The sequence below is a fragment of the Gavialis gangeticus genome, unplaced genomic scaffold (assembly GCF_001723915.1).
Source record: "Gavialis gangeticus isolate Ggan-Ray unplaced genomic scaffold, GavGan_comp1, whole genome shotgun sequence".
NCBI classification, from domain to species: domain Eukaryota; kingdom Metazoa; phylum Chordata; order Crocodylia; family Gavialidae; genus Gavialis; species Gavialis gangeticus.
This window is the reverse complement of record NW_017729029.1, coordinates 42,888,851-42,913,644: the sequence shown is the minus strand read 5'-3', so window position 1 is coordinate 42,913,644 and position 24,794 is coordinate 42,888,851. Positions and strand designations below refer to the sequence as shown.

General features: G+C 43.7%; 1 protein-coding gene across 1 annotated transcript in view; it reads right to left on the bottom strand.

The window, feature by feature from the left end:
* The window catches only part of LOC109300700 (vascular endothelial growth factor receptor kdr-like), a 109,053-nt gene that overhangs the window by 50,911 nt on the left and 33,348 nt on the right, over positions 1 to 24,794 (bottom strand). Inside the window, exons 7-9 of the mRNA XM_019521486.1 lie at positions 21,137 to 21,287; positions 16,213 to 16,333; positions 6,579 to 6,687 (exon numbers count right to left, since the gene is read on the bottom strand). Coding sequence (XP_019377031.1) covers positions 6,579 to 6,687; positions 16,213 to 16,333; positions 21,137 to 21,287 — 381 coding nt within the window. The remainder of the gene's footprint in view (positions 1 to 6,578; positions 6,688 to 16,212; positions 16,334 to 21,136; positions 21,288 to 24,794) is intronic.

Genomic DNA, 24,794 nt, shown 5'->3' with positions numbered 1-24,794 from the left:
CCTCACCAGGGCAGACTAGAGGGGAATAATTACTTCCCTCAATATGTTGGCAGCGCTCCTTCTAATGCAGCTCAGTATGCTGTTAGCTTTCTTTGCAACAATGCCACACTGTTGGCTCATACTAGCTCACTGTCTAATGCAACCTCCAGATCCTTTTCTGCAGAGCTGTTGCCCAGCCAGTCAGCCCCTAGTCTGTATTGGTGCATGGGATTGTTCCATCATAGGTGAAGGACTTTTCACTCGTCCTTGTTGAACCTCATGAGATTTCTTTTGGCTTAATCCTCCAATTTGTCCAATTATGTCACTCTGATTCCTAACCCTACCCTCCAGCTCATCTGCTACACCCCTCATCTTGGTGTCATCTCTGAACTTGCTTAGGGTGCAATCCATCCCATCTTTCAGATAGTTAGTGAAGATATTGAACAAAACCAGCCCCAGGACCGGCCCCTGGGGCATGCAGATCACAACCCGTTGAGCCTGACAATCTAACCAGCTTTTTATCCACCTTACAGTCCATTCATCTAACCCAGGGTGGGCAATTATTTCAGGCAGAGGGCCACTTACTGAGTTTTAGCAAGCCATCAAGGGCTGCAAGACAGGCAGCCAGGAGCAAATAAATATTAATTTCCTAAATTTTTCAGGGGTCCTGTGGGCCAGACAGAATGGCCTGGCGAGCCACATCTGGCCCGCAGGCGGCATTTTGCCTACCCCTGTTCTAACCCGTACTTCCTTAGCTCGTTTGCAAGAATACTGTGGGAGTCTGTATCAAAAGCCTTGCTAAAGTCAAGGTATATCACATCCACTGCCTTCCCCACATCCACAGAGCCAGTGATCTCATCACAGAGGCAATCAGGTTGGTCAGACATGACTTGCCCTTGGTGAATCCACGCTGACTGTTCCTAATCACCTTCTTTTCCTCCAAGTGCTTAGAAATGGATTTCTTGAGGATCTGCTCCATGATTTTTCCAGGGACTGAGGTGACGCTGACTAGTCTGTAGTTCCATGGATTCTCCTTCTTCCATTTCTTAAAGATGGGAACTATATTTGCTATTTTTCAATTGTTTGGGACCTCCCCCAATTGGCACGAGTTTTCAAAGATAATGGCCAGCAGCTCTGCAATCACAGCCATCTCCCCCAGCACCCTCGGGTGCATTGCATCCAGCTTCTCTTCTGAACTTTTTATGTGCATGTTTTTCTCTCATCTTAACATTCTGCGGAACGCAGGACCGGGCTGTTTTTCTTACCCATTCCTTCGACTGACATTTCTTATTTAGCATTTTGAATATTTTTAGCTAGGACTTGAGCTATTTTCTTCCATCTTGTTAGCCTTTCAAGAAGATCTTTATGCTCTGATAGAATATTCATTGATTTTAGTAACAGTGGTAGGGAAACTCAGTCTCTCTTCCTCTGTCTCTCTCTCTCTCTCTCTCTCTCTCTCTCTGTTTCTCCTTTATACTCCTCCTACTGTGTCTGGAGAGCAACTGAACCTCTGAGAGCATGTTATGGCTTAGCTTAGCCCATCTCTTAGACTACTTTTCTTACACAGTCTTGACCCTGAGAAGTGATTAACTTCCTCTCCCTGAACAGATGCAGTATGTCATGAGATTCCTAATAAATGCTCCATATGAATACACTATGTGGCCTTTTCTCCTTTACCAGCAGGCCCTATGCATTTGTCTTTTTCACTGTATTACAGCCTAGTAGCGGCAATAGTCATTCAAGACCATATAGGATTCCCCAACAAAATAGGAAAATGAGCCTTTGGGGGAAGATAGAACATCAGAAAAAAACAAAAGGGAAGTCTGATTCCATTTGTATTTACGAGGAATTAATTGCTTTTAATTTCCTGTGTTTTGCACAATAATTGGTATAATTTAAAACTTAGCTCTTTCCTGAAATCCATGTCAGAGTCTGTCAAGGTGACAGTCTCCCCATGTCAGACCTAGCAAGTCAGATGCAGGCAGAGTGAGGGCAAGCTTGACAGCCTGAAACAACACCAGCCCTTTCATGTGTCCCATAAACTTGTCAGGAAGGAGCAAACTGATGGTGGCAAACAGTGGTAGAAATGTTAAATTCATAAAGCATTACAGCTTTTGACAGCACATTTGTTTGTTTGTTATCTGATGTCTGAAATAGAATATTTTCTTTTCAAGAAGGACATTTCATTGAATTTTGCTGAGCTCTTGTTTCAACCAGAGAAGGGTTGTGAAAGCGCTATTGTTGTTTGCTATTATAATTATTATGATTATTGTGTGTGACAGGTGTCTTCATTGTTGGGTGCTTCGCAAACACACAGAGGTAGATTGGAACTGTACAGTGGATGCACAGTGATGTGTAGCTGCACTGTTCTGATGTGCAGCTGTACTGTCTGTGGAACAGATCAGAGACCAAATTCTGACTAATATTTGCTCAAAGCTTGAAATTCCTCAGGAGTGGGTATTTGCTCAGCTTTTGTTAAAATGGATTCAAATGTAGTTGGCTCCAGTGTGTGTTCTTTGGCATTTGTCATCAATCTGTGGTTGGCAAAGACATGATTCAGTTCCAAAGATGGGCTGACCACTTGGCTCCTGCCAGCTATGATTTACATGGGCTTGTGGGTGTCAAAATTGGGACAGACAGTACACACTGAAACAACTGATCTGTAGCTGACCCTGTAAAGAGGGTTTGGGGTTTAGTTAGCTGGAATCAAAATACTGGAGCAGGTGTCTGGCCAGAACAGCAGGGAAAACACACCTAGCTTGCCTAAAGCACTGTGGGGGCTGTAGTAGCTTATGAGCAGAGAGAACATCTGCAGGAAGAACTGAACAAAGCTTTAGATCTTCCATCTAACACTATCACTTTCCATCTAGATAGAGCCCTTATATGGTTTGGTTTCAGAGTAATCTCCAAATGTGTCCTGCTGGCACTGAAATGTTTTAAAATAGCTTTTGGTGCTATTTCCAGTGTCTTGCAGAGGATCCTGAAGAGCTGCCATGTAGAACAGAACATGGCTTGTGCTGATATTCCACTGGGACAAAGAGAGTGCTTTCCAGAAAGCAACTTAATGCTGGCAAATGTGCCATGCTGGGAGCCCCAAGGACTCAGGAGCTGTACTTTCCCACAGAACAGGTGCAGCCTGGGTAGTGACAGCACAGGTTTCCCACTTTACTCCTCATTCAGTGCTCCACTATATCATCTCAGTCCTGACCTAAAGGGACAGCCTCCTGGGAAAGAGGAGAATTTAGCCTCTCAGGCCCCTTCAGCACTGGGTTTCTTGAAACAGACTCAACAAGGGGACCAGCTCCGAGGGATGCTTTAGAAGTGACATGAGACATAGATCATTTCACATAGGACAGAAGGAGATGAGGCGAGCTCAGAATTTTCCTGACAGCTTCTGCGTGAAGTGCAGAGTCCCACCAGCAGAAGGTGACTTTCAGAGCACAGTTGGGTGGTTGTGAAAGGCAGGAAAGATTTGCCAGAACTGGTCCCAAAGGTTGTGTGTTTACTTTTCAATCCTGTATTCAACCTAAGACAATTCTCAGATTCACCTGAATGAAGCTCATCAGCCTCACAGTTGTAACATGAGTGTCTTCTTCTGTCCTTGGTTTCACTGTTCAGCCCCCAAGCTATCAGTTTTATAGCAGCTGCTGTGGCATATTGGACAGACTAGGAAACTTGCACTTTGAGATAGGATCTGACCTATTTTCCTAGGGCATCCTGTTCATACTTGCTGCATAAGATGCTTTCCCTTTGGTCACTTGCAGTCCAGCTTCTGTAATCAGGGCCAAACTGCTTGGCCTTCTATGTGTTAGGACACCGCATCCACAGCAGGCAACCCAAAAGCCATGTTTGCCCAGCAAGAGAGAAGGAAGAAACTTCCATGGGAATCACCTGGGTGCTCTGCAGATAATAAGCTCAGCCACGTCTACTCCACAAAAGGTTGACAAGATGGTATGCTTGGCTCTTCACCAATCTCATACTGAATGCAAGGTGGATAATGGTGTCCCAGTTGTGAACCAATCCAAGAGCTGCTGCTCCTGTGAGGTCTACAAAGGAACTGGCCACTTGGCTGGAGTAACATGTACCACTCAGCAAGGACCATCACATGAAGAGACAAAGCAGCAGGTCAGCCTGGGGATATTTTATCAGTGGAATCTAAACAATTCTGCCTTGGGGACTGTGATGTCTACATTTAGAATAATTCAGTTTCCTCATCCATAAATGCCACTGTTCTTCCTTAAACATGTGATTTATGCTAACATTTAATGCTTGTCCTTCTCTTAGGATGGGATGGAACTCACTTCCGTTTCAGGGCTGAGAATGTTTTCCCTAGGTTTGTTCATGATCTGGTCTATCTCAGATGGAAAGAAAGCAATTTTGTGTGATGGGAATAACCTTACATGGCTTAAGATAAGTAGCAGCATGGATAAGGAGATCTCATGGCACATTGTCCCAGGAATGTTAATACACTGCCTTACAAACTGTTCTCTTTCTCTCTCTCTCCTCCCCTTTTTTCCACTGTCTGGAAAAAAACTTGTGAAGGCAAACTCATGGTAGTACAAAAATCAAACTTCACCTTTCATATCTTTTAATACCAAAAAGGACCATTGTAATAATTTAGTCTGAACATCTACATAACACTTGGAGCATCTATACGTGCATTTTAATGTGCAGTAGACTATTTTACTTTGCATTAAAGCATCATGTAAAAAACCCTGTGACATTATGCTTATGTGCAGTAAAATTGTCTACTGCACATTAAGTGTCACTAGAAAAGTGTGCAAATGCACTACTACTGTGCATTAGTGTAGCTTAATGCGCATTCATTTATTACCTCACACTGGAGGCACTAAATTTAATGCACATTAGAAAGGCTCATTAATGCATGTGTAGATGTGCCCACAAGCTGCAGGACTTCCCTCAATTAACGTATGCCTGAAGTGTGATAATTATGGTTGAACTAGAGCATATCTTTTTAGAAAAACATTCACTCTTGTTTTAAAAACTTTCCAGTGATAGAGAATCTGCCACAGCCCTTGGCAAGTTGTTGCAATGGTTAATTACAGTAATTACTCATACTGTTGGAAAAGTATGCCTTGCACATTTGCATCATACACATATGTCAAAACATATCGGCCTTCAAAAAAATGAAATATTTGAGGTATTAAACTTCCAATTAATTGTGTGGAAAAACACCACTTGTGTCAACTCTGATAACAAGTATCTCAGTGCAAAAAAGGGCTCATCTTTCTTAGTGGGCAAAAGGGGTTTTTAGCACTAAAAGGCCTATAGTTGGGTACCACTCTTTGAACCTCATCTTGCTCCAGTTGTATTCCCACACTAACATGTTATAGTGTCGGGTTTAGTAAGGGAAGATGGAAGGTATTATAAAGTCTTGTGGTTGGAATAGTGGGTTTGATTGTTGAGGAACCTATCCAAATATAATATCTGGCATTGTTCGCTGCAGAAGGAAACCTTTATGAAGGCTCACATATAGTAGTGGGAAGTGTATAATTCATAATGGATCTCCTGTCTGCTTGGGCTGTCTCAAGGACCTCAGAGATCGGTGCTGTCTCTCAGAACTGCATTGTAAGAGGAAGAGATTATATTCTCCAGACCAGCACTGTTGAAGTACAGAGCACTCTGCACTCTCCTCCTCTGATCCCACAACCTATCTCTGCACTCCCCACCATGGTGGCTCTTATATATATTGGTCCAATACTTTTTTTGCATTGGATAAGCTCCCCTGCAGCTGTACCTGTCCCTCCCTCTCTTCTAAATACCAGGTTTTAAATATGGCATAAGAGGTCTGATTCAGGATATAAGCTGGCACCAAAACTGCACCGTCCTCATTATCATTTGGTGACATTTTTCATTGTCAGTTTTAGGTAACAAAAATGACTACATGATACACCATTATTATACTGTACTGAAATACTTCAGTCATGGTTCTAGATGACATAGAATATTACAGAGTAACTGTGGTGCTAGCTTTTTCTTCAACTTCACTTCCCATTGCAAATTTTTATGGATTGTGACATTTACTTTCCAGTCAGCTTGTTTTTAAACATGCTATTTCAATGGTAATTCTGATAGGAAACTTTCTTGGATAGAATATATCTAGAAAATGGGTAGAAGGAATGGGTACTGTTAAGGTTAATTTGGTTAAACATTTGATCAAATATTCCTGGACTCTTTCTTTTTTCATTTCTATTAAAAGCAGCTTATGAGATGTCATTTCACTGCGACAGGGTTCAGCATTAAAAGGTTAAGCTGATATTTGTTGGATTTGTGTTATCTGGAGGAATAACATGTTGACCCCATTCCTTTTTAAAGAGCTCTGTAAAGGTTAATTACTTGGCCTTGATCCAACATCTACTGAAGTCAACGAAAAGACTTGCATTGACTTTGGTGGGATTGGATCAGGTCTCAATATTGCCCTTGCTTACTTGCACACGCTCCCTTGACTTCAGTGGGAAAGCACTGCCGTAAGGTAGGGCAGAATTTAATACTTAGGAAGAGGTGCCAGAGCAGATGTTCAGCAGTATGAAACCTTAAGACAGGAAGTGTGTCCATCATCTGCAGTGTTTGTTGCTTACCTGACACATAGAACTTGATGCTCCTCTTCTCTGTGCCAATCTTGTTTGAAGCCACACAGTAATAGATCCCCGATGCACTGCTGCTCTCTGTGGTCAGTGTGCTCACAATCTGCCAAACGCGGGATGAGAAAGAAAGGTTTTGAGTGTGCCCTTAGCAGGAGTCAGTAAACCCTCTAGGTAAAGGTACTCTGTCATGCAATAGAAAAGGAGTTGGTTCCAGTAATGAATGAAGCCAAGCAGCAGTCAGATGCTTCTCCCCAGCTCCTGTAGTCACTCATTGTTCCCTCATTGCAGACCAGAGTTCACTCTCCTTTCCCACCTCTAACAGGCCCCCACCTTCTCTTGACAACCTCCTCCCTTTTCAGTGCATCGCTCATCCTGCCAATGCCTAATAAACACAATATATGACAAAAATCAAAATGCAAGACCGCAGATTCATATACAAAACTAAAAATGCATCGTGAGTAATTTATGCAGCGTAAAGAACCCTTTTTCACAGCCTCAGATGCGTGGCTGCTATTTCTGAGATAAACAATTTTCACAAAGGAAGGTGACAGGACACAAAGATGTGTGTGGAAAGTGAGTGACTTGAAAGTTAGCATGAGTGATGTCCCTTGAAGTGAGAGAGGTTTTAGAGTTATATTCTACAGGGATATTCCTCCAGGGCAGGGAGATATAATGACTATCTCTGCAGTTTAGCTTGGCTTTAGTGAATGCTGGGGATTTCTTGGGTTGGTGGTCTCCTAAACTCATCAGATGCATCCTCTAACTGTGATGAAAACACTGAGACTCATGAGGACCTGATGCAGGTAGCAAGATGCTAGGACACTACCTGTCAAAACTTCTATAAGATACTTAGCATTTCTGTGGAGCCCTTCACCTGAAGATCTCAACGCAGATGCATTTGGAACAAATAGTTTTCCTTGTAGTCATTTGCAAGGAGTTTGAGGGTCAAAACTTAAAGCACCTTTTGGTCCTTTATCTTTATCTCTGGGAGTGCTTTGATGTGTAGAAAAGCATCCCCGGATTTTTGTTTAATATTCTAAACTAAATGCACATGAGGCATTCCTTTGCTGCTCATAAAGTTTCACCTTGAACGTGTTTAGAGCAGGGAGGGATGTATTTTCAGTGAGTTATTTAAGATCTTCTGAGCTTTGGTGCTTTAAATCTTATGGGGAAATGAGTTTCAGAGGTTTGATCCTATATGAATTCTCTATTTTAATGGGGATGATTTCTCTTTCACCTCAGTAAGGTAACAAGTAAGGGCCAAGGTTAAACACATTTCTCAGGGACATCTAGTGCTGCAGTTAAACAACAGGGAATAAAACAGGTAATAGGTGAGACTACAGAACAGGGACCCAAAGAACCCCTCCAGTGCCATCACACTTCATTTCTGATGTGAAAATAGCTAGCTCTTGGGAGCACAATATCCCCAAAGTCAAGCATTACCTTCTATTTTTTCCCTCAGCATTTCCTCTCTGCTATTACATTTAATAATGGCTCCAATTCAGCAACATAGTCAGGTATCGTGTTAAGCATCTCAGTAATACCTTTGACTTTGCATTTGAGTACCTTTCTGGATTAGGACCAATCTCATTTTCCTCATCCCAATGCTTGGCTTCTACATCTTCTATAGGATTTTTCATTCCTAAATCATAAAACTATAGGTACTAGAACTGCCTCCTCCAGGACTGAAAGGGATGAAACTGGACAGCTGCTTACAAGTCAAAGACTCAGTATGTGACGATTCTGGACAGGGAGTCAAGAAGAATATTGTATATCCTGTTAAAATGGCAAGGGGTGGAATTTAGACAGGCACACAATGTAATTTCTCACTCAGGAATTTGGCCAGAACTTTAAAGGTAAAAACCCAGCTCTTAGGAATACAGCCAGGAGATCTCTTAAATGTTCACTTGCCAGTCAAATATATATAATAAGATCCATGAGTGTGGAACTACCTAGAAGAGTCCCTCATAGCAGGAAAGAGAGAAGAGCAGATTATATTAAGTTAATCAGAGACCTTAGCTTACCTGATCTCAAAAGTGCCTGCATGTGAAGGTGAGGAGCTTGGTAGAATAATGCATTAGAACAAGCTTTATTTGGGGGTAAGTTATTGGAAAAGACTTACTGCAGGAAGGAAAAAATAACAGATTTTCTTGCCTGCAGAATTTAAGACAACAGTGTTGTGCACTCAGATGCCAGGTGGCTGCGCAGAGTGTACACACTTGGATACAACAGAGAGCTTTCAGTTTATTGTCCTAGCTCTAAAACAGTGCCTACAGAAGCCCTCCAGAAAGTGATTTTCACAACAGCATTTTTCAGCTGAGAAGTGCATGGGATTGTCCAAGGGGAAATGAAGGATTTGGAGTGATTCTCTTTTAATAAGATGAATCCCTTGAAACTATTATGTACCAGCCTTTTGCTCTAGCTGTTCACTCCTTGAGTAAATCCCCAAGATCAGGAGTCCAATTATTTTTGCAGCATCTTAAATAAAGTTCTCAGTTGCCAGACTGCCCTAATCTTGTTTCAGTTTCCAATAAAACGAGGCCTTGGAACACACAAATGTTACATCGGGGGGAGGGTTAACAAGTTTGCACAAATCTCCCAGTCCCACTCCCAGCAAAACTAGACAGTTTTCTCTGCTGTTCAGAAAAATAAACCAGAATTGACTCTGAACAAAGTGGTCAGGAAGTGATGGTCCAGTGACAGTCTCTGCATTTTGAAGTATCATAGACATACCAAGTAAGCAGATTCCATTGACAAGTAACCCCTGTTAACCCAGATGGTGGGAAAAAAAATCATTGCCTACGTGATACAGATGTTTCCACAGATGTTCATCGTCTGTTAGACTAGATGGTTAAAGATCCAAAGTTTGAATAAACTTCACCCACATGAAATATGTCTGTGCTTTGCCCCAGACTGCAGGTGGAAATTAGAGGATTGGTCTTGTAAATCCCATCCCTTGCTGAAGTCATTTTAATGCATGAGTTTTAAGAAAAAATGTGCAAGAGGAGAATGAATGTAGTGAGTGGGATGAAACTAAGCAACTGAAAATGTAAGGAGAACAAAGGGGAAGAGATTCCTACCAGCAAACACTGCTGGGTCACAGTAGTGATTTTTAACCTTTTTAGATTCAAGAAACCCTTCACAAAATGCCAGCTATCATCTTTCACTTGATTTTTGACCACAGAAAAATAATAGAGCATTTTTTCTATTGCAAACAACTTGAAAAGACCACAATAGACCAGAAGGTTTACTCTGTGTTCCTATATTAAATCTCTGGTTTATCTTGTAAATCATGTAGACATGTTTGAACATCTAATGGTGCTAATATTGAGCAGCATCCTATAAAATCCTCTCTCACAGCACCCGAAGTGCCATGGTACCCTGGCTGATAACCACTGGATTAGAGTCATCATCTCTCAAGTGAAGTTTAATGTCCCCATCATTTGGGACATGTAATACTTAAGAGGGAAGAACAAAAAGTACCGTGAGGAAGAGCTATATGATCCAGTAAGTCCCCTCTATCTTCTTAATTTCAGTGCTTAATGCATGCAACAAGCATAGGCATATATGGAAATTTGGACCAGGAGTAAAACAGTTGTAGATATGTCAGCATTTATCAGATGTAAACTCATCCCATTTTACTTAAAAAAACTCTTCCCAACTGGACTGAATCACTCTCTGCTGAGCTCCAACAGTGGGACTGCAGTATGGCCTGCAGTGACTATAACAGTTATAGTGATAGCTCCCATGAATGGTGGTAGACCGGTACCTGGAAAGCTTGCTCTTTGTGTGTAGTTCAGCCAACAAGCCGTTTGGTCCTTTGCTTTTATGCAGATGCTGCTGCTAAGTAGTGGCAATTAGTGTCAACATATGGTGGTGGCATTTGCCACCTTATCTAACAGGAACTGCAGTAATAGCCTGCCAGCTTGATACACAGAGGCCACCAAATGCCCTTTGGGAGGTAACAATTTTACACTGTCTACGCTGGATTTGGAACTAAAGTCTCCATTGCCTATTACTTAAGCCCTGGGCCTTCCAACCCCTCCAGTCCAAGAATAATTAGCTAGTAAAGAATTGCAATAAAAGAATAAACAAAGTTTAAAGGTCGAAAATGAAAGCAATTAAATGACAGTAATCTCTAAATAATAGTGATGGCAAATACAAAGATTGTTATTGCTAGAAAAAGATACAGTGGAATAGTTCAATGAAGTCCATATGTCTAACTGTGTAACATGCCTGGGCTGATAAAGAGGACTGGTTTAGAGGCTGCCAGCCTGCATTCCACCACTGGCCTGCGTGAGTGTTTGAAGATGTTTTATAGCAAGCACAGTGCAGCAAGGCCTTTTCTTTAAGCTGCAGTTAAGTTGGAGCTTGCACAAATAACTGTTTTGCTACTCTTTGCTGTTCAGTTCCTAGGTCTCATCCCTCCCTCTCCTGGCTCCGGTTAACAATTCTTCCACTTTGTTAGCAACACGTGGGCGAGGATGAGGAGGAGAAGTGGTGGGTAGAAAAGCGATCAGATGTCTAACTCTGGCAGAGCTTGGAAGCAGGTGGCTGGAGGAGGACACAAGTATTTGGAATGTCACTAGCAACCCTGCAAATACATTCAATTAGCTCCTAATGCCTCCCCTTGAATGGCAACTGCATCACATTTCTCTCTCACTGTCTATCTAGGCCTGACAGCCTCCAGCCTGATCTTAGCTCACATACTGCAACACCACTGGTTGTCCCTGGACAGGTCATTTAAGTTTTCCATGCCTCAGTTTCCCTATCTGGAAAATACCCACCTACCTCACAGGGGTGTAGGGAGGTTTGTTGATTGCAAAGATTATGAGGACTTCAGCTGAAAGGTGCTGAATAAGAACAAAATGATTAAAGCTGTCTGTAAACAATGAATTAAACAAACCTTGCTGGAGCTGTCTCTTTTGTCTTGTGATTTGGTTTACCTTCAGTGCTTCTTTTGCTCTACAATGCTCCGCACTGAAAGCTTCCATCCACTCTCCATCCACTGCTCGTGCTCACCGGGAGTGGTAGATCATGTTTCAATTGAAAAAAGGGCCCGAAGGGTGAAGCATCACGTCAACATTTAAAACCCAGCCGGCGTTTGGAATCTCCTCACCCTGTCAGAGATGCAAGGGAGCTAGCGCTTCCTGCGCCATCCACGATATGATCCTTTCAGGCACAGAGGCCCAGATTCAAAGTAGCAGTTAGCTGCCACAGTGCTGAACACTGCAATGCCTAGCGGGGAGGTACCCACCCAATGCCAGTGTGGAATCCAGAGCCCTGAAGTAGTTCTTGAGGGTCCCTAATAAATGCAAGGTAAGAGGCAAGGCAAATATGTATGGTCCACTCTCAGTGCTCTTCAACATGCCTCATGGCTCTGCGTGGGCTACCTCCTAAAGCAGAAGTGGCATAGCCACGTCCATGTGCCACTTTGGGTGATCCAGTCAGTGCTGGTGAGTGACAGAGCCAACTGGCCTGCTCACAGGGCCTTGTGGATGTTGCCATGCTGCTTCTGTTTTGGTAGGCAGCTTGCACGGAGCAGTGTGGCATGTCTGAGGGTACTGCTGCCTGGCACAATGTGCTTGATGTGTAGACCTGGCTTTGGTGCCTCCACCCAGCCATGCTGAATAGGGAACTGTCTAGAGCTTGTCCTAGGTAAGGCTGAGGGTTGGGTTGTACTTTGATCAATCCCTGCCCTCTCTGGGTTTTAGGTGCCTTACTCAGCACTACTCAAAGGCACTCCCTCCACTTGGCATTCACAGTCCAGTGTGATATCACCTACCTAGATATGATTGCTTTTGTCTGAGGGGATTCTTCATGAAAACATTGGATAAAATACATAAAGCAGGAACTAAAACCCAAGACTGCCTCTTCCAAGTGAGCTCCTGATCCATAGGCTGGATGGGGAGCATGCCTGAAGGGGAGATCCCAAAGCAACCAACACACTAGTGGAGGCTTCACTTGGCCCTGAAACGAAGCTATCTCTGGCAGCACTTTAAAAATAAGAATTGGAGACTACAGTGTCCATCCAGAATGGCTGGGAGAAATTAGGTGTGTAGAACATAATTGCTGAAACCAGAGTTTTGGCCAGAACAGAGTTAACACCCAACTTCTCATGAAGAATGTTGTGTTATCAATGATAACCACATGCTTTGCCTTAAAAATGAAATTCACTCTTGAGTCCTCAGTCTTAGGCAGAGAACTCCACAGAGGAAGGAGGGAGAAATTAACTTCATAATAATAAATATAATCCTCCTTTACCCTGCAAGGATAATGTAGTTTAATGTGTAAATGCTGCTTCAGGACCCTAGTATGTCATCGTTATAAAGTGGTCACATGTGTCAGCTGAGTAAAATCATCACTAGCAGCATAACAGCTCTTGGTTGACTACTGACCCATGGCAAATTCAAGGCTTAAAAAATACAGGGTCTACAAGAAACTTCAAAACCCAGTGCACTCAGTGGACAGCAAAATTCTGGCTCTAGGCAGCAGCTCCTCACTCTGCGAGATTTCATTGTGGGGGTCTGTTTACACGTCTTTGTCTTTCACAGAACTAAAAGGGTTACCATATTTCATGGTGTATAGGTTGACACAGCGTATAGGTAAACCCCTGGCTTTTTGATCAAAAAGGTAAGTATTTTTATAGGCACTGATAAGTTTGGGCTGGGCTTGATGCTTAGCTGGTGTGGCCTCTTCCCCTGTGAGTAGTGCTGGTGTGGCCCAGGCAGTGCCGCTCACAGGGGATGGGGTCATGCCAGCTGAGTGCTGAGCCCAGCCTCGTGCCCCATTTTTTTGATGCGGCACAGTGTATAAGTTGAGTTAGATTTTTACGCCCCACAAAATAGGGCTTCAAAACACAACCTACACTTTAAGAAATATGGTACTCCATTATTTTTTTAAATGTTGCTACACAAACCTGCATCGCCGGAGCTCTCTGAGACTGAAATGCAGAGAGACTGGGAACGACATGACTGACATTCTAGAGACCAAGGAAAATTTCACCCTCTTTTCTGCAGGCCTTCAGCAAAAACAGGACAGGCTCAAGTCACAAAGGAAAAAATAACCAATCTCCACTGATCCCAGCTTCCTAACACAGTCAATAAAAGCCAGGTTAACCCAGTCTCCAACATCTTTATTATTTCATTTGGCTAGTCAAATGCAGATGAATTACTTGTTAGGACATGGTGGGAAAGGACTGCTTTATTTCCTGTATGTTTCAGTTCTGGTGGGAAGGACCACTGATAAAACACAAGGAAGAGTCTGAAGGCTACAAGATTTGAACAGTGTGCTCCTTACTTTACATGCTATTATCTCCACTAAACTTCGCACAGATAGGTTTAGACTTCATAAAGCTGGGGGAGGGGACTGCCCAGTAACATAAGCAGGCAGACAGAGTGCTGAAATCTGAGATGCACAGAATCCAGTTTTATTAATAGGAATAAATCTTAATCAAGATGCACAGTTATTAGGAGAGACACCAGAGTGCATTTCCAACCAATGGGTCAGGGGAAGAGGAAAATAATGAAGGCTTCATAAATTGCAAGATGATATAATTCATGGCAGTATCTTTTTATGGCAGCTTCATAATGAAACATTTAACCATTGAAGTACAAAGGGTGTGTGCTGAGCTTTTGGAAATGAACAAAGACACAAACTCAAGACTGAAATCTAGAAAGAGGAACAAAGGAGGGAGAAGGGGACTGAAGACTAGGATCCAATGTCTGCTACAAAACTGCTTCACTCACCCCCAGAAGGACCATAAAAGTTTACCTGCCAGAGAAAGAAATACCTCGTGGAGGGCCAGAGAGGAGACAGAGAAATCTGGGTGGAAGATGCTGAAGCTCTCTATTTTGGGAGACTACATGGTCCCAATGCCACAGTCTCTGAGCACCTCATGCTCCAATATGGCTCTCTTCTCACAGCACCCACCTGTATTCAGGCCCCAAATTCCCAGTGAGTGAGACTGAAATCCCACCCTGGAAACAAACTGTCACACACCTGCCCCTGGTGAGCCAGAAGAACTTACCTTTCCACCCAGAAAGGGTTTCAGTGGCCTTTTTAAAGATAAAACCCTGTATCACAGGTTTGGAATGGTTTGTTATGTTCTCTGCCCCATTAAAGGCTGAGCCAATGGCCCCTTCTCAACAGCAATTGCTGAGATTCTTCAGAAGCAACTGATTGTGTCTTATCGAAAATTATGGCACTGAGGGAGTAGGTAAAGACAAAGCGTAAAGGACACTGTGTTACCAAAACACTTAAACACATCCATAAACATAGGGTAGCCATGGCACAGAGACAACTTTGGGAATTAAATGGCAATTGTGGTTTTCTCCCCCACAGGTACATTTCAGAGCTCTGCTTTAGATTATGTTGATCACTGGAAAGTCTCCATGAGAAAGACCAGATGGCCAAGGACTCGATCCTGCCAGGTGCTGATTGTACTGGACCTGAACCAAGGAAGCACATCAGCATGCGCTTAAGTATGTGAGTAGCCCATAAAGAGGACCACATGCTTAAGTGCTTTGTGGGATCAGGACCAAAGCATTCAGTACCAGGCAGGATCAAGCCCCCCAACATCCAAGGCTTCTCTGCTCCTTTTCCCAGGCATGTGCATATAAATATCTTGGAACTGTGACAGCACCCCAAGACCAGTAACCCCAGTAAGTACAATGACTATGGGTTAAACAACTGCCTCAGCCAAAACACAAACCTTCTTTGGGGCAGGATCCAAAATCTGTATACCTAGAGCCAAACACTCACAGACTCAGTTGCCACTGATTGGAATGGACATTGATAAATGGCACCATCTTGGTCTTTGAAATGCACAAGTTTGTTCAGCTAAGGCATGCGCCTAGGTAAAGCTCTGTAAGATGCTGCATCAACCGGCTCTTCTAAGTACACAGAGGGAGTATACTCACTGTGCCCCTTCTTTGGAGTCTGCAGGAGGCGTTCTGTGGCTAGCTAACACGGCCAGCCAGGGCAGAAGGAGACAGGATAGAGCCTTACCCTTACAATCCACTGTGGGGTGGCTGGTGCCCCAGGGGTAATGAACAACCACAAGGCAGGGAGGGGACCTGCAGGCACTTGGAACCTCAGCAAATGAGGCCAACCTGCCTCAAACTGAGCACCCAAGAATTGGAGGTACCCAAACTTAGTGGGCCCCTTTAATAATGTAGATCCTGAGCTACTGTTGTTGGAAAGATAATGCTTTCCCCCGTCACAATGGTATTGGTAGCCTAGCTGTTCAGCCCACCATAGAGCACTTTGCACATGGAAAGTACTAACAGCTTAGGGCCATTATTGCCTCTGTGCTCTTATGCCCCACCTTGCCCCCTTATGCAATGCTTGCCTTACACTTTCTCAAGGCTGAGTAAGACCTAAAGGTTTTTGACCCCCAGGTCTTTGGGGAGCTTCAAGAAGAAAAAATGACATCACTGCCAGAGTCCTAAACATTCATAAACAGTCAAGAGCTCAAAATGATCCCAGGGCTGTGGAATGTAAAGCATGTTAACAGTTAGCAGTGAAAGGGAAATCAGTGCCTGAGAAACACGGGGCCTGCATCTTTACTTGACTGCATCATCTCTTCAATTCTTTGCCCATGATATCAGTGCTCCCAGAAACATACCTTTTTTCTCTCTCCGTGTATCACAGATATGGTTTCAATGCTCTTTATTTTGTTGCCCATGGACCCATCTTCCTCAGTGATGTTTTCCCGAACCACGACTCTTTGCTGATGGGGTCTGCATCTGGAGGTTGAAAAAGAAGGATGGTATTGAAAAGCATGATTCACTGGAGGTGGCAGAAATAGGCACCATTCAAATAGAGATGGCCTCTTTCGGTAGCAATACCCCTGGGCTCTTTGGAAAGCACCAATGACAACTGAGTGATAAAAATGTCCGCCTTCCGGTGGAGATTTCCCACCATCATAGCATTTCAGATTGATTTGGAAAACCATTTTAAAATCTGGTTTAAGCTTTTATCCAGAAAAATCTTTTTTCAAATGTGGTTTAACCTGCCAGATTGCACCTAAACTTCAGTCCCCAAGTTAGCAAACAATGAGAACACAATGAGTTTAATTAACAGCATGTAGAAGCAGTTAATAGGCATTCTAATGTGGGTTGGTTCTAGCCATCCTGGTTACTCAAACTGTGTGAGAAATTCATGTAGCTTTAACCCAGCGTAAAGACCAGTGCAGACTGGGTGGTTATGCTGAGACGTTTCACATGGGAGAGACAGAGCTCAGCACTCCAACAGCAATGAAAAATCCCCGGCTCTCTGATGAATGCATGTGGTGAGTCTGCAAGCCGAGATCTTCGGCTTATTGAACATTCCTGTGCTACTGTCTGAGATGTTTGTATGGCCACACTGCTGCAGTAGCTGAGTGCCTTACAATCTTGAACGTGCTCCCACTAAAGCATCCCAGAAACGAGGAAACATTGTTATTCACATTATGAATAGCGAATTACAGTACACAGAGATTTTATGATTTGACCTCCTGGAGAAGGAGGGAACTGCAGCCATGTGCAGGTTAATGCCCAAACCACTGACCGGTTCATGCTTTGTTGTTGCAGGCACTCCTACAAAATAACTAAAGATACAGCAGTCTTGGGTAGTTGCATCAAACCACACAAGTGTGAATCACAGGAGTTACACCTGCAGATCATTACAGCCGCTGCTCATTAAACATATCAGAGCCTTCCTGTACGTTCTGCAATTCAGAACCCCAGTCACTTGAACAGCAGGGAGCAAATGGCGAGACTGTCTGTATCTCAGCCTAGAAAAGCCAAGCAGTCAAGGTAATTGCAGGAGAAGGGTTTGGAGAGTGGAGGAGGGAGAAGAGTCTCTGAGGAAAGTGGAGGAGGGAGAAGTGGAAAAGTCCATGAATAATAATAATGCATATTCACTGAAAATTAATTCAGTATTTTGCATACATTCAAGAATTAAAATTGAGGCTAGATAATGAAGAGAGAACGTGGTGTCCTATAATCATATAAGGAGAATTTGCTCTGTTTAAGACAAGTGACTTTCTGGCTTGCCTAACTACAGCTCTGCACATTAGGCAGAGTTGAACACACACTTTACAGAGTATAATAGCACTTAAGTTTCATCTCTAGTCCCCCTAAAGGGTCTGATAGCTCAGGAAATGCCTGTCTGTGCTGGACTATGGTGTATTTCATTTAAAAGTTGTCAGTTCAAATCCAGCCCAGGTTGGTTATTACTGTATGATGGTGGGTTAGTAAATGGAATTCAGCTGGCAAAAAGTGATGTGCTCTGATCACAACATGCCCAGCACACATGACTGCAGTTTTGGTAGAGGTGCCAAGGTTTCAATGAGTTGGGCAGGAAAGGAGGGAGTCTGAACTTCCCAGAGGAGTTCAACCTTGCATCCAAACAGGATTAGAGAAGGTAAATTTAAACCACAGTGTATACATCCTAATTTTCAGAGGCAGGGAGCACCCACAAATCCCGCTGATTTCCTCAGGAGTTGTGGTAGCTGCACTTGTGACAACCAGGCCCTTAATATGGAAAGTCCCTGTGGTAGTGCACCTGCTGGAGCAGTTGTGGTTTTGCCATACCACCAAAGGGCATGTGCTGAACTCTGAATCAGCAAAGGCTTCATCAGCATTAGTGCCCTTTGGAGCAGCGTGATCACAAAGTGCCCTTCACAGTTGCCTATAAGCAATTCCACTTTATGGCCATGAGGGCCAGACCTCAAAGGAAGCAAATCACATTACAGCTACATGGAGAATGAACAATGATAGCATGGTGGGGCTCTTGAGTACATGGAGAAAGAAAGGGAGAGAGAGGAGGAGAGGAAATGAAACAACAGGAGGAAATGGGGAGAGGGTGGGGAGTGTGTCATTTCCCACAGGAATCCTCCTACAGCTTCTGCTTGAGAGAGATAAGGCTGTCCCGGAGGCTAGCAGAAGTAGACACCACTCTGCAATTGTATTTAAAGTGATAACATCAGAGACTGGATGGCTCAGGGAGCACAGAGAACAGGGTTATGCAAGGTCCTTTGCTGCCTGGTCAAGTGTTTGAGTCTGAATCAGCTCAATGTTTATGCCCATACCATGTGTGCTGCTAACACAGGGACGGGGCTATTGTACTTCCAGTGTAGAGTCTACTATTCCACCCTGGATGGAAGGGACTGACAGATAACTGAAGGCACCCAGTTCAGCCCTCTTCCTGACATGTTGCCTTACAGTATTTCCATTCTGGTTTAATCTAAAGCCCTTTAGCGATAGTCCCTTGCAAAGAAGCCAGTGCAAAGACTAACAAAGGTCTACAAATCCTCAGCTGCTTCTTTCTGTGTACGTGCACGGGGAGGAGGGAGGGTAAGTGCATCTGTGAACCAGCTCAAGGCCAATTACTGGGCTACTCTTTCTTTTACCACTTGGGTTGACACAGTACCATTGCTGAGACTGAAAGTTTGGGATACGTAGAGTTACAGAGCCAGGTAGGCGTAAGGGGACATAACTTTTTGGGGAAGCAGCTGCACTAAGTTAGCTTTGTCTGGGAGCTGCTCTTTGCAGCCTGTCTGTGTCCAGCAGCCTGTCATCAAACAAAACCTTGAAAAAGAGTTGAAACTGCAACCTGAGCTTCAAACATTTTCCACTACTATTTTGCAAATGAAAGAGTAAAAGGAGGGGGCGGGGAGGAACCAAACAGCACGTTTCTCCCCATATTCCCACATCTGCCTGTGGAAGGAAAATCTGACTTCAGCCTTCTCATGGCAGAAGAGAGTTAAACTGCAAGCAGCATTGTTAGGTTTGGCTCCCTTATTTCCCATGGGGGCTCACCGAGCGAAGCCCTCCCCTTTTAGGTCTGAACTAAGGCCTCTCCCTGTAGGCCGCTCTGCTAACATCTCCACAGGAACAAAGGAACTTCTATGCATGAAAGAAACATCACGAAGCACCTCACTTTAACTCGCTGAGTTCCTGTTTGACAGATGCAGGCTTGGTGGATTTCATCTGCTTCTATCAACCCTCCTGCTGCTGCCAGTTTTTTAGCAAAGACATGCTCACAGCCAAGCACTTGGTTCATGCTGCCCCTTCCATCCACTCTACGACACAGGAGCTTGGCATGGGTGGGCAGCCACTCAGAAGGAATCAATGAAGAAGGCCCCTAGGATCCCACCTGCACACGTGGAGCTGGTGTGGATGAGCATCTGCTTGGACTTCACACTGAGCCTGAACCTCAAAGGCTTTGCCCATCGATAGCCCCTGCAGTGATAAGAAGGCTGCCTTTTCTGCACTAGAGGGTACGTTCTTCCTTCAGATCTGCCCTTGGGGGTTTCTCACACAAATCCGTTGCTTCCTTGGTCTATACCCAAACACACCAGAAAATATACAGAAGCAAACAGATACATGAAAGGGATGCTGTCAGGTAAAAACAACCCCCACCTGATTCTGGTAGCAAGAGGGGGCCTGGGCACTGTTCTGACAACACAAAGGAGCCACCAGGTGGGTGTTGTTTACTGTCAGAACAGCATAAAAGTGGTGATTAGTTTAAGTGAGAATCAGAGCTTCTGCTTTAAACAAGTACATTTCCCTGGTTCTGCTACTCCTTAGACTACTGCAGCTGGATTGATTTTGAAAATCCAATTTTCTTTTCACTCGTTGCCTCCTGCTCATTTTCTTTCTTTCTTTTTTTTATTTCTCAGCTCGGATAATGAAAATCAATGGAGCCGGTTTTGTTTCTGTTGTTACACTTCAGAACCTGGCTAAAGTCAGCCTGGTTGATTATTACAGTTCCTTTGGCCCTAACAAGCTAGGAATGTATGAAACCTGCAGTCGTGGCTGCAAATTCTGCGGGGGAAAGTCTGTTTGTTTTCGAAGTAGCTGCTTCTATTGGAATGCAAAGATTTGGAAATTTCTCCGTGGGTCACAGGTCTCTGTAGAAGTTTATTTTTTTACCAAACCTAAATTTTAAGTCAGGTGAGAATTATGAATGCCTCTTTAAAACAACCAGTAACATCTGCCTTAAAAAAACAAAAACCTCTTAAGATCCTTATTTATGCGTCATTATTATTTCTCACAGAAGCTGCAATGGGGTGATACCGCTTTTCCCTTCTTGATCACTTTTCTGAATCTACTGTAGCTTCAGGGTAACCATCTGCTGTGTGAAATGAGCTCCTTAGTCTCGGAACAGGACTATGGACAGACATTCACAATGCACAAACCACCTTCACACCTGGCCCTAAAGATCTTGCCCTGCTGCTAATAAATTTAATGGCTAAACTCCCACCGATTTCAACAGAGATGAAGAATTCTGTCAACACTGTTAGCAGAGGGGATAAGGGCTGAATAACATTAGCCAAAGGGACCTCTCTGGGTTGGGATTGATTCAGATCACTTCTGCTGTCCATGCTGTGGGCAGGGGACTTGCTCTTTGAAATGAATAAATGAATGCTGCACCCAACCTTTGAACTCTTTCAATTCGCAGGCACCCGAGCATAATGAGGACACAATGTCTTAGAAAAGGATGTCTCGAGCTGCTCATGCTGAACTTCTCCTTCAAAGACAGCCCCATGCATAACCACTTACTGAAGTCCTGTCTGGTCGCATGGTTGCCACTCCCAGTGGATCTCGGGCTCAGGGTTGCCACTTGCAGTGCACTGAAGTCTGTGTTTACTTCCCAGTTCCACCCGCTCAACCTTCTCAAAATCAGTCTCCTTTTCATAGATTTTTGGTCTCTCTGTAAAAGAAACATACCCAGTGAGTGAAGTGACATGATAAATACTGGCCATTCAAAGCTGGAGAAGAGCCATGAGCTTGGCATGCCCAGTCTTTACAGGTTTGCTTGAGGCTGTATGAGTTGAGGAGGCCCAAACATTAAGAGGAGTATCGGGGTGAAATGATGATTGTAAGTTGATGGTGATACTGAAAGGACACCCCTTGTACAGTCACCAGCCTGGGTATTTCGTGAGATTTTTAAAGCTATGTGAGCTCCACCACATTCATTCTAGCGGTCTTCAAATGTTGACTATTCCTGGATAAATCTAAGCAGCAAAACATTCAAGGATTAGGTCTATCCTGGGTGTGTCTACATGAGATGCTTAATGTGCAGTAGCCTAATAACAATGTGCAGTAGTGCGTCACAGCACAAACCATGCTAAGACGCTGCTGCGCAGTATTGTTAGGCTACTGCGCAGTAGCGTTACTAAAAAGGCATTTGCTGGCACCACTGCAAGGTAACTCTAGTTACGGCACATTTATTTAGTACTTGATTATACACGTACTAAATTAAATGTGCAGTAACTATCGCACGTTAATGAACATGTAGACGCACCCCCTATAGGTAAAAACTGAAACTCTCTCCTAATTCCTATTCTTTGATGCCTGTATTTCCAGAAAAAAGTGTAGTTGGCTTAGAAGACTCTTATCTAACAGCTGGAGCCCTGGAACATTGTTATCATCGTGCATGGTGTCTCCTGAGACCTTACAACAAAGCCTCTTTGACTTGGAAACTGCTTTCCTCCTCTGTTATCTTGCACTATGCGCTGCAGAAAAAGAGGAAAGCAGGGCAGGGGTTGCAAAGCAAGGGGCACACAGAGGGGTGAGGAAATAGTGGGGTTGTGTGAAGCAATTCTCACCACAAGCAGAACTATTAAACAAAGCCACTTGTTATCTGGGGCCAGAAACTGTACACCCAAACCTTTTGGGTTGGAAATCTCATGAGAAAAGGCTTTTGTGAGACATTTCCACTACTTCTGGTTGCCACTGGTAAGGAATAATTTGTCTCTCTAATTTCCAGCTCTCTCAGAAAAAATACAACAGTGAAAAATAAAGTCCCCCACCACCAAGTGAACTGAACTTTTCCTAACCTTGGAGAGGTTGGGTTTGGGTTTGGGGTGAAAACATGGACTCTTCCTTTATGCAGACAGCTCTGCCCATCCCTAGCCATATCTCTCTGTCTGTCTCTCCGAACAGGAAATCACACAGATTTATTGGCCAGGGTGCTTCGTTGGAACACCTCTGCATAGTTGAGTGTGGCTGCTTTGCTCGAAGACTTCTGACAAGTCGGCAAGCCTACAGTAGATTAGATTTCTATTTTTTTGGGTTAACTTATTTTTTCTCCTGTCAAACTGGCCCCAGATATGTAAATATGAGCTATTGCCCACCTCATCAATCTTCAACCCTTGCCCTTCTTCCCCCTCAGCCCTCTTTGGGAACTGGGGAACTGACCGGCCTTGCTTTTTAGCTCCAATTCCATGTCTCCATGGGATCCTCATTTTTCATTTCTCATGGCTGCCAGGTCAGACTCTGAAAGGTCTGCTGACCTCATCTCAGCCTGAAAATATATAAGCTGCCTCTTCAATGAGATAAAAAGTGGGGCGTTGACTATAGAGGCTTTAGCAATGCCCCAAGTCTCATGTGATAGTGAAACATTAGCTGGTGTAAATACTCATCATTAGTCTCTGATCAGAGTTTAAGGTAAAAAGTGGTTGACCTCTCTTGGCTTTCAGATGTCTGTAGTGTAGGTTGCACTGTGTTCCCCTTTCTGGCACTGAATCAGGGACTACTAAGCACAGGGCTGGGGAAGAGCTGGGTCTTCTGAGTGTGTCCCACTGTGTGAAACTGGACAAACTACTTCAATTCTCTGTACCCTGTACTCCCCCATCTGTAAAATGGAGGGAAAGATACCTATTCAGCAGAGGGGCTAGGCAGGTTAATTCCCTGTTGCTAGGCAAGTGCTTTGAGATACTTGGATGTACAATGCCATTCATAAGGGCAAAGCATTGGGAACTATTGACTCATGTTTTGCCGGGAAAGGCAGTTTTTACCTGGCATCTCATTTCCTATCACCAAATTATTTGCAGTCATAGAGATTGTTGCTGATCCCTAGTGGACAGAAACCTATTTTCCATGCCCCGAGAACATTTTTTTCTTCAGTTTCAACTCTTTCATTCAGCATGTCTGGACAGAAGTTGTATGTGATTTCCATCGAAGAAAAAAGGCGTCAAGGTCACCGTTATGAAAATATCATGGCCTTTTGGTTGGGGGCTCAGATGTTGAGTGTCTGCATGTGCATGTACGTACACTCTGGTAATGCATTTAGATATTAAGACAATTTGCTGTACCCTCGCTGAAATGATGAACATATTGAATGTCACAAATTATCTTTCTAAAAAAGAGAGAGCTTTTTTTTTTACTTGATCTAATTAAAATAATAAGTTACATGAGTGACAAATGAATTCCTAATTCCACAATTACTTTACTGTATGGGACTATTAAATACTACTGAAACCTAAAATGAGTTGAAATGATTCATCAAATGAAGTAATTATTTATGAGGCTAAACCAATTATTTACTTAAAACTAAAGGGGTTTGCTGAAAATACCTCCCGTCGTTTTTCTTCACAGTGCTACATAACAGTTATTGTGGAGATAGCAATTAGTTATGGGAATGACAATCAAAAGTTAAAACAAGTTTTAGAAAAGACTTCTTCCCCCCCTCCCCCTGGGAGCTTAATATCTTTAGGCATTACTTTGTTTTCAGATGACTTTTATTTGTTTAACTCGACTAGATTCAAACACTCGGGCACTTAGCAGAATTCTACTAAGCATTTATCTGCATTTTTGGCATCTCACTGGGTGCATCGACATGTGAATTTTAATGTGCAGTAGACTATTTTCTGCGCATTAAAGCATTGCATAAAAAACTGCGTAAAAAGTCTAATGCAGGGATTTTCAACCTTTTTTGGTCAGGGTACCCCCAGCAGTCGGTGAGAAGCAGGGAGTCTCTTGGTGGCTGGTTGATGAGCGGGGAGGGGTTAGGTCCCCCGGTGGCTGGTTGACGAGCTGGGGGGGAGGGGAGTTCCCTGTGCAGCGCACAGCTGCAAAACTGGAAGTGCTGCCAGTGAAACCGGAAGTGCCACCAGCAAAACTGGAAGTGCTGCCGGCCTCTCCACACCGCTGCCACGTACCCCCAGTTGAAAACCCCTGCGCTATGGCACAGTAAATAGGCTACTCTGTGCATTAAGTGTCACTTAAAAAGCGTGCGCTTTCAGCACTGTGCATTTGGGCAACCTAATGTGCATTTATTTAGTACCTCACATTGGAGGTACTAAATGTGCATTAGGAAAAGCACATTAATGGATGTGCAGAAGCACCCAGTGTCTTAAAAAAATAAATCTGTCCCCAGCTACCACAGTTTTGCCGTCTATAAAATGGGGATACTCTTCTGGTGCTTGGGGGGAGT